This window comes from Anomalospiza imberbis, chromosome 6 (genome assembly GCF_031753505.1).
Source record: "Anomalospiza imberbis isolate Cuckoo-Finch-1a 21T00152 chromosome 6, ASM3175350v1, whole genome shotgun sequence".
Classification (NCBI taxonomy): Eukaryota; Metazoa; Chordata; class Aves; order Passeriformes; family Viduidae; genus Anomalospiza; species Anomalospiza imberbis.
Window position 1 is genome coordinate 56,507,508 of NC_089686.1, and position 8,359 is coordinate 56,515,866.

At 63.4% G+C, this 8,359-nt stretch overlaps 3 protein-coding genes across 7 annotated transcripts; 2 read left to right on the forward strand and 1 right to left on the reverse strand.

The window, feature by feature from the left end:
* Positions 1 to 9: 9 nt before the first annotated feature.
* On the forward strand, positions 10 to 3,743 carry RAB15 (RAB15, member RAS oncogene family). Of its 4 annotated transcripts, none has more exons than XM_068194577.1 (7): positions 10 to 334; positions 1,586 to 1,646; positions 1,790 to 1,850; positions 1,939 to 2,016; positions 2,094 to 2,183; positions 3,127 to 3,192; positions 3,317 to 3,743. In XM_068194577.1, the coding sequence occupies exons 1-7, from the start codon at positions 211 to 213 to the stop codon at positions 3,470 to 3,472; spliced, it is 636 nt and encodes a 211-aa protein (XP_068050678.1). In that variant the 5' UTR covers positions 10 to 210; the 3' UTR covers positions 3,473 to 3,743. The 4 variants fall into 4 exon arrangements, with proteins under 4 accessions (XP_068050678.1, XP_068050679.1, XP_068050681.1 ...); XM_068194578.1 differs by lacking the exon at positions 10 to 334 and adding an exon at positions 356 to 608; XM_068194580.1 differs by lacking the exon at positions 10 to 334 and adding an exon at positions 572 to 687.
* A 145-nt stretch (positions 3,744 to 3,888) lies between these two features.
* On the forward strand, positions 3,889 to 5,507 carry GPX2 (glutathione peroxidase 2). 2 transcript variants are annotated; one of them, XM_068194586.1, is made up of 3 exons: positions 3,889 to 4,482; positions 4,713 to 4,883; positions 4,962 to 5,507. In XM_068194586.1, exons 1-3 carry the CDS (start codon positions 4,222 to 4,224, stop codon positions 5,310 to 5,312), a joined length of 783 nt encoding a protein of 260 aa, XP_068050687.1. In that variant the 5' UTR covers positions 3,889 to 4,221; the 3' UTR covers positions 5,313 to 5,507. The 2 variants fall into 2 exon arrangements, with proteins under 2 accessions (XP_068050687.1, XP_068050688.1); XM_068194587.1 differs by lacking the exon at positions 3,889 to 4,482 and having other exon boundaries at positions 4,617 to 4,883.
* Positions 5,508 to 6,065: 558 nt separating this feature from the next.
* On the reverse strand, positions 6,066 to 8,151 carry CHURC1 (churchill domain containing 1). The gene is made up of 4 exons (XM_068194597.1): positions 8,001 to 8,151; positions 7,785 to 7,920; positions 6,880 to 6,950; positions 6,066 to 6,459 (listed from the first exon to the last, which is right to left on the reverse strand). Exons 1-4 carry the CDS (start codon positions 8,037 to 8,039, stop codon positions 6,367 to 6,369), a joined length of 339 nt encoding a protein of 112 aa, XP_068050698.1. The 5' UTR covers positions 8,040 to 8,151; the 3' UTR covers positions 6,066 to 6,366.
* Positions 8,152 to 8,359: the final 208 nt, after the last annotated feature.

Sequence of the window (8,359 nt, forward strand, 5' to 3'; positions counted from 1 at the left end):
CCCTCCCCACTCCCCACAGCATCCCCCGGTCCATCCCCGGTGTCGCCCCCCTCGTTTCCCCTCCCGGTGCCCCCTCCCGCCGCCGCCGCCCCCGCCCCGCCCCGCCCCGGTGCATCCCCCGGTGCCAGCCCGGCCCGGCGCGGCGGCGGCGCAGCTCGCGGCCCCGGAGCGGCCCCGGTGTGGCGGCGGCGGCGGCGGCCCGGGCCCGCCATGGCCAAGCAGTACGACGTGCTGTTCCGGTTGCTGCTGCTCGGGGACTCGGGCGTGGGCAAGACCTGCCTGCTCTGCCGGTTCACCGACAACCAGTTCCACCCCGCCCACATCTCCACCATCGGTACCGGCACCGGCAGCGCACGGCGGCCGAGGCGGCGGGAGCGGGGAAATGGGGAACCGGGAGCATCGGGGAAGCGGGAGCAGTGGGGAGGCGCAGCACCGGGGAAACGGGAGCATCGGGAAACCGGGCAGCCGGGAAGACTGGGAGCCGCAGCACCGTGGAAACGGGAAGTCAGAGAACCGGGAACACCGGGGAAACGGGGAGCCGCGGCACCGGGGAAACGTGAAACCGGGAGCATCAAGGAATCGGGAGCAATGGGGAGGCGCAGCACCGGGTAACCGGGAGCACTGGGAGCCGCATTACCGGGGAAAAGGGAAGCCGGGGAGCTGGGGAGCCGTGGGCACCAGGAAACCGTGAGTACTGGGAAGCCACAGCACCGGGGAAACGGGAAAATGGGCAACCGGGGAGCGGGAAAACCATGGGAACTGGAGAACCGGGAGACGCAGAAACCGAGAAACAGGAACCCAGGGGATGGGAAAACCGTGGGCATCAGAGAACCGGGACTGCCGAGGAACTGGGAAGCCACAAGATCGGGGAAACGGGAAACCAGGGCACTCGGGAGTCGTGGGAACCGGGGAACCGGTGGTGGGCACGGGAAAACCGGGGGCACCGGGAAAGGGTTAAACGTGGGCACTGGAGAGCTGCAACACTAGGAACATGGGGAAACAGGTAACCAGAGAGCGGGAAAACCGGGCGCCGGGGAGAGGGAAAACTGTGGGCACCGGGGAACCAGGAGCATCGGGAGTCACAGCACCGGGGAGCCAGGAAGCCGTGGGCATCGGGAAACTGTAAGACTGTGGGCATCCACAAGCCAGGACCACCGGGGAACGGCAGCATAGGGAAACTGGGAAACGGGGGGCTCTGGAGAGCTGCGGTTCCAGGGAACCGGGAGCATCAGGGAGCCAGGAAATCATGGGCATGGGAGAACCAGGAGGACCAGGCACCTCTGGGGAACCGGGAGCACCATGCAGCCGGGAACTGAGGGCATTGGGCAGGCCCAGCACCGAGAAGCCGTAGCACTGGGGAACTGGGAGAACTGGACAGCTGCAGCACCAGGGAACTGGGAGCACCAGGATCACCACCTGGCACCAGGGCCTCCTGCAAGGCCAGGCACTGGGTGTGGGGACCAGGACCAGGCCGTGGTGGGGCAAGGTGTGGGTCAGGAGGGGTGAGGGGACCAGAGGGCCCCCAGTGACAGCAGTTCCTGGCAAACACCAGGACACCACACAACCTCTCCCATTCCAATCCCAGGTGTCGACTTCAAGATGAAGACTATCGAGGTGGATGGGATCAAGGTGCGGATACAGATCTGGTGAGTGGCAGCACTGGATCCCGGGGGGAAGAGGGAAGAAATTTTGGGGGGTCTGAGTTCTGATCCCCCCCACCCAAGGTAAGGGCTGAGCCCTGCCAAACTCATGCCATGGGTGGTGGCACTGACCCGCTGTCACTGGGCAGGGACACAGCCGGCCAGGAGCGGTACCAGACCATCACCAAGCAGTACTACCGGCGGGCACAGGTATGGGGGCTCCCTGTCCTGGTACACAGGAGAGGGGAAACTGAGGCACAGTCTTGGGGTGTCAACAGCAACCCCCCACCCCCTGCAGGGCATTTTCCTGGTGTACGACATCAGCAGCGAGCGCTCCTACCAGCACATCGTGAAGTGGGCCAGCGACGTGGATGAGGTGGGGGTTCACGAGAGGCGGTCTGGAGGTTCCCCAGCCGTGTGGGGGGGGGGGTCCTTACACTGTTCCCCGCCCAGTACGCACCCGATGGCGTCCAGAAAATCCTCATCGGGAACAAGGCGGACGAGGAACACAAGAGGCAAGTGCCCAAAGAGCAAGGGCTGCAGGTGAGCGGGGGCTGCTGTGTGCCCCCCCCAGGGGGCAGGACCCCTCCTGCACCCCCAGCATGGCCAGCCTCTCCCTGAGCCCCCTCTGCACTCGGGACCCCGACAGCACTCCTGCAGCCCTACCTCTATCCAGGATCCCCAAGCCTCCCCAGCTCCTCCCAGCATGACCAGGGACCCCCCCACCTTCTGCAGTCTGTACTCAGGCACCCCAAAACCAGCTCCCCCACTGTCCAGGAACCCTCTTCCCCTCCATCCCTGCAGTGGTTTTGCTCCCCCAAGGCTCCCTCCTCCCCACCTGCACAATGTTCAGAGACCCCTAACCTCTCCCTGCACCTCCAGCACAGTCTCCTGCACCCCTGAAGCACACAGTGACCTCCTTGGTATCCCCCGTGGGACCTCTTGACCCCCAAAGCACCCAGTGCATTTCCCTGCAATCCCAGCATGGCCAGACCCTCCACAAGCTCCCCCTGCATTCCACATGGACCCCAATAGCCTTCCTGCAGCCCTACCCATATCCAAGGACCCCCAAACATCCCTACCCACCATGCTCCTGCAGTCTGAACCCAGGGACCACTGACCTCCCCCTGCAGCTCCAGAGCATCCAGGAACCCCCTTTACTGCCCAGTGCTACCCCAGGGCGTCCACCAACCCCCAACCCCTCCCTGCACCTCCATCATGCTCCTCTGCACCCCTAAAGCACCCAGTGCCCCCCAGTATCCCTCACAGTGACCTCTGGACCCCAAAGCATCCAGCACCCCTCCCAGGCCCCCTGGGTACACCCAACTCCAGGTGTGCCCCTGTGCCAGCCCCCCCCGCAGCTCTCCTGTCTGTCCGTGCCCAGCTGTTCACCTTCCAGAGAGGGGGGGCAGGGGTATTGAATCCCCCCTCTTCCCAAATCACGCTACGCCCCCCCCCCCCCCCCGCCAAACCCCTGGTGCTGCAGCTGGCCAGGGAATACGGGATGGATTTCTACGAGACCAGTGCCTGCAGCAACCTCAACATCAAGGAGGTATGAGGGGACTGGGGTGGGGGGGTGGTGGGGTTCTGAGGGGGTTGGGGCTGGCCTGGGGGGCCTGGAGAGGTCAGGGGTTACTGGAGGGGTCCCCCAGGTTCACCCCACCCCTCTCCCACAGTCCTTCACACGCCTGACGGAGCTGGTGCTGCAGGCACACCGCAAGGAGCTGGACGAGCTGCGGGGGCTGCCCCGTGCCCCCACCCTGGCCCGGCTGGAGGAGGATGAGCAGCAGCCCCTGGGGAGCGAGGATACCCCCAAAACCTGCTGGTGTTGAAGGCTGGGACCCCCTGACCCCTCCTCCCCAGTCTGTGTCAGGGGCCTGGTAGGGGCAGGATTGAGGCAGCCCCCATAGAGTGGGGGCAACACTGGACACACCCAGGGACAGGGAAGTGGCAAGGGGGGCCCCCCATTCTGGCACCTGTGCCCTCCTTGGCTTGCGGGTAGGGTGGGGGGTGTACAGGTGCTGTGTGCCCACCCTGTGCCACCCCGTGCCCGTGAGACCCCCGGTTTTACACAGTGGTTTGCAGAATAAAGGTGATGCTGGAGGGGCTGGTGGTCCGTGTGCTCCAGGGGGGCTGTGGGCATGATGCCATGGCGGCAGGCACGGCCTGGGCATGGACACCCGAGCGGTGATCAATAATTGAGGGTGATCTGGGGCTGCCGGCATGGTGTCCCCTTTCCAGGCTGGGCACGGGGACATGAGGCATGGTGCCCATGGAGTGCCATGGCCACCACCACAGCCTGCCAGGCTACCAGCTCAGCCACAGCTGTGGGAACAGGGTTGGAAAATTGGTGGCGGCACTGGGATGAGGCAGCAGCAGGATGGTGGTGGGCTGGGATGGGTGGTTATTGGGATGATGGTGGGCACTAAGATGATAGAGCCTACTGGCATCTAGGTGGGCACCAGGATGCTGCCAGGCACTGGGATGGGCATCACGCGACAACGGTGGGCACCACAGCAGATAGGCCCAAGGGTGGAGCTGGTACTGGGACCAGTGGGCCCCAAGACTGGTGGGCACTGGGATGGGCAGCACAGGAGGACCCAGAGGTGATGCCATGGCAGCACCAAGCAAAGAAGAGTACTGGAACACTTGTCCCCTCCTCCTCTGCCCCACAGAGCCCCAGCTCCCAGATTCCCATTATTCCCTGACTCCTGTTATTCCCCAACTCTCACTGTTATTCCCAACCCTCGGGAACATGCCGTGCCAGCCTGGGAGCATCCCACATCCCACAGGCACTAGGACGAGCAGCTGCAGCGCGCCGTGCCATGAATTATTGAGGCAGGTAGAGCATCGCCTTGGCCCCGTGCCACCCTCCTCCTTCCACGGGTGGGACGGGCGGCTCAGGTTTCTCCCGAGCCGCGGCGGGGCCTGGAGACCTTTGGACCATGACGTGAGCACCAGGAAGCCCTTAAGAGGCAGCGCAGGGCACGGGGCACAAGCCGCCGCGCTCCTGCAGCCATGACCGTCCCCATCGCCAAGTCCTTCTATGACCTGAGCGCCACCTCCTTGCAGGGGGAAAAGGTGGATTTTGGTGTTTTCCGGGGCCGTGTGGTCCTGATCGAGAACGTGGCTTCGCTCTGAGGCACCACAGTGCGGGATTACACCCAGCTCAACCAACTCCAAGCCCGCTACCCCCGGCGGCTGGTCGTGCTGGGCTTCCCCTGCAACCAGTTTGGATACCAGGTAAGTCCTATGGGCTACGAGGCAGGGGGTGAGGAGCTGGGAAACACAGGGCTCTGGATTTCTCCTTCCCTGCCACAGGAGAACGGCACCAACGAGGAGATCCTCAACACCCTGAAGCACGTGCGGCCCGGGGGTGGCTTCGAGCCCAACTTCACCCTGTTCCAGAAGTGCCAGGTGAACGGGAGTGACACCCATCCCGTGTTCGCCTACCTCAAGGCTCACCTGCCCGCACCGGCTGACGAGCCTGCACACCTGATGGCCGAGCCCCGCTTTGTCGTCTGGAGCCCTGTGCGGCGTTCCGATATCTCCTGGAATTTTGAGAAGTTCCTGGTGGGGCCTGAGGGGGAACCGTTCCGGCGCTACAGCCCCCGTGTGCCCACGGCTCAGCTGGAGCCTGACATCCAGCGTCTCCTCAAGCTGGCCAAGTAATCCTAGCTCCAGCATGATCCTGGCTCTGGTGTGATCCTGGCTCCGGCGTCACCCCAGGATGGCCCCAGCTCTCCGCAGAGTGACAGCCCCCTCTGAAACCTCCATGGGGAGGGGGCTTGATGGGGGCAGAGGGTTGGAGCCACCGGGGCGGCGTGGGCTGGTGGCAATAAACGAGCCGCAGGGAGCGTGCCTGGATCCACGTGGTTTTTGGGAGCGTAAATGGATCCATGAGGTTTCTGGAAACATACCCATACCCATGTGGTTTTTGGGGCTCTTGGGGGGAATGCAAGGAGGACACAGCCCTGAAGTGCCAGATCCAGGAAACGGAGGCTCAGGGATAGGTGGGTGCCAGGCCGGCTGCACCCAGTTCCCCATGGGTGTTGCTGGGGCCGGGTGCCAAGAGCAACACTTCACCCACCCCAGGGCAGTGATTTCCCACACCCAGCTCCTTCCTGCCTCAGGAATATGGAATTCGCAGCAGGGCAGGGCCAGGTTCCAAACCCCAGGGCAGGGGAAAGTGACCCCAAACCAACCCCGTGGGAAGGGAAAATTATCCAAGTCCTTTCTCTGCAGGGTTTAGGAGAGCACTCTCACTGGGAGAGTGTAGTGGACTCTCCAGTGCTGGGAAGGGCCAAGGAAGAATTCCACAGGCTCCTGGGATGGAGAAAGTCTCCTGCATCAGCCCCCAACACCCTTCACAATCTCCAGGGGGTGAAGCCCACTCCCGAAATACTCCTGCCTGTGCCACCGAGCTGTCACACATCACATTTATTACCCCACATACGAGGGCTCCTGAGGCAGGATGGGAATCCTTTTGGATCCTGTTTTGGGGACCCCTTTATGTCTTCGGCACACGGGGGGCTTGGGCCGTGGCACTGCATCCCATCCTTGCAGAAACATGGGTGCATCTGGTGTTGGGTGTTCGCTGCATCCAGGCTGGAAGTTCGGAGGAGCAAATCATGTCAGGGACTGTGTGGTCCCCAGAAATTACAGTGCCAGGGATCCAGGGATCTCTCAGAGCTCCTGGAAGCTCATCCCAGGATACACATGGGGATCAGAACAGCGGGGTCATCTGGCGAGGGTCGTCAGGCAGGATGCTGACGGAATCCTCAGCACGGCCGCAGAGCAGGCAGAGCATGGTATATTCCTGGGGGAAGGAAAAGGGGAGGGGCTGGAAAAAGAGGGGCTGTCACAGCCCTGCTCCCCCACAGGGAAACTTGAGCCAGATCTGGTACCCGATCCCCGATTGCAATCAGAGCCTGGGGATCTCGTTTCCAGCCCTACCGGCTCCCCTGAGCCCTTTTTCCAGCCCTTTGCTGCATAGGAGATGTGCCAGGAATGAGGAATGGGGGTCACAGCCCCCTCCCATTCCCATGCCAGGTTAGCTGGTCTTCCCCCACAAGGCACAGACTAATGCTGGGGGGATTCCAGGTAGCCCTGAACACAGGGATGGGGCTCTGAATCCTTCGAGGCTCTGTCCCAGGGAAGGTGGGAATCAGCCCGTGGAAGAGTTGGTCTGGAATTCCAGAGAGAGTCAGGAAGGGCTTTTGGGGGACAAGAGACAAACCTGGTAGTCGTCCACCACGCTGAAGGTGTACTCGTGGCGTGCGATCAGGTGGTGGCAGTTCTTGCACAGGTCTGTGGGGCAAGGGACAGTATGGTGAGAGGACATGGACACTGTCCCTGGGGCATGCCCCCACTCCCAATCTCTTGGGACAAGCTCCAATCCTCTGTGCCTGCCCTCACGCCCAGGGCATAGACATCCCAGTCCCCAAAGCATCAAGCCCCCAAAATTCCCCTCACAGCAACTTCCTACCCTTAATGCCCATCGGCAGCTCCCTGATACTCCCTCTAGAACCTAAGACCGCCCCTCCCGGGTATCCACCCTTCCCACTCTCAGGAACTCCCCAAATATTGGGGCTCTAAATTTTCCCTACTCAAACTAATCCTCCTTTAGGCCTCCCCCTCCTTTGACCTCTGAGCCTCCCACCCCATCACGCCCCAGCCCTCGAGAGCCCCCACACCCCAGGAGTCCTTCCCAGCCCCCCAAAATCCAAATGATACCCCCAGGCCTCAACCTTCAAAGTCTCCACCTGTGTCCCCCAGTCTTCAAGACCCCCAGATCCCTAAGGTTCCCTCCAGCCCCCTCTAACCCTCAAGATCGCCCAAGCTCCAGACTCCAAAGGTCCCCCCGAGCCTTCAGCATCCCTCAAGACCTCTCAAGACCTTCAAAACCCAAGGTTTCACCCGGACCCCCGGCCCCTCCCAGCCCTCAAGACCCCCAATCTTCCGCGATCTCTGAGCCCCAGGGATGGCTCAGAGATCCCCCAAATGTCGCCCTCAAAAGCCCCAAACCCCAAAGTTCCCCTCAGGCCCCCCGACCGTCAAGAACCCCAAGCCCCAGACCCCAAAGGCTCCCCCATCCCCTTAAGCCCCCCCGGGCCCTCACCCCCCCGGTGTCCCCCACCGCACGGTCATAGGTGACGATCTCCTCCCCGCCGTGCAGGCCCTCGGCTCGGTTGCTGACCAGCACGAAATCCCGGCGGCCGCACTGCGCGCACCCCACGAAGTTCAGGAGGAAAGATCCGCCCTCCAAGCAGGTGGTGCCCTAGAGAAGGAGCACAGGCTAGGACCGGGACCGGGACCGGGACCGGGACCGGTGCCGGTGCCCCCCGAGCCCGCCCTCACCCGCTCCGGGTACTCGGTGCCCACACAGCCGCCGCACATCTCGCGCCGCCCTCCCCCGCAAATGTCGCGAGAGCTGCGCCGAGGGGCGGGGCTCAGTGACGGGGCCGGGGCCGAGGCGCTGGGTGTGGGCGTGGCCTGAGCCGCTATGGGCGTGGTTTACGGAGATGGGCGGGGCTTGCGGGGCCGTGGGGCTGCTTGAGGCAACCAGGAATATTTGGGGGGGGTCTGGGCTAGTCGGGCACCCAGGGCTAGTGGGGGACACCTGGAGCTACCTGGATGCACCCAAGGCTAGTGGAGGACACCCAGAGTGACCTGGAAAGCATCCGGGGCTAGCGATGGGCACCCGGGGCTAGCTGGGA

What these genes read in the sequence shown, in the direction of transcription:
- RAB15 (XM_068194578.1), top strand. Translation starts at nt 383, where the DNA reads ATGGGGAACCGGGAGCATCGGGGAAGCGGGAGCAGTGGGGAGGCGCAG. An exon ending in AGTACTACCGGCGGGCACAG is followed by an intron (nt 1,851 to 1,938) that starts GTATGGGGGCTC and finishes CACCCCCTGCAG; the next exon opens with GGCATTTTCCTGGTGTACGA. An exon ending in CCAAAGAGCAAGGGCTGCAG is followed by an intron (nt 2,184 to 3,126) that starts GTGAGCGGGGGC and finishes CTGGTGCTGCAG; the next exon opens with CTGGCCAGGGAATACGGGAT.
- CHURC1 (XM_068194597.1), bottom strand. Translation starts at nt 8,039, where the DNA reads ATGTGCGGCGGCTGTGTGGGCACCGAGTACCCGGAGCGG. An exon ending in GCACCGAGTACCCGGAGCGG is followed by an intron (nt 7,921 to 8,000) that starts GTGAGGGCGGGC and finishes CTCCTTCTCTAG; the next exon opens with GGCACCACCTGCTTGGAGGG. An exon ending in GCGTGGTGGACGACTACCAG is followed by an intron (nt 6,460 to 6,879) that starts GTTTGTCTCTTG and finishes TCCTTCCCCCAG; the next exon opens with GAATATACCATGCTCTGCCT.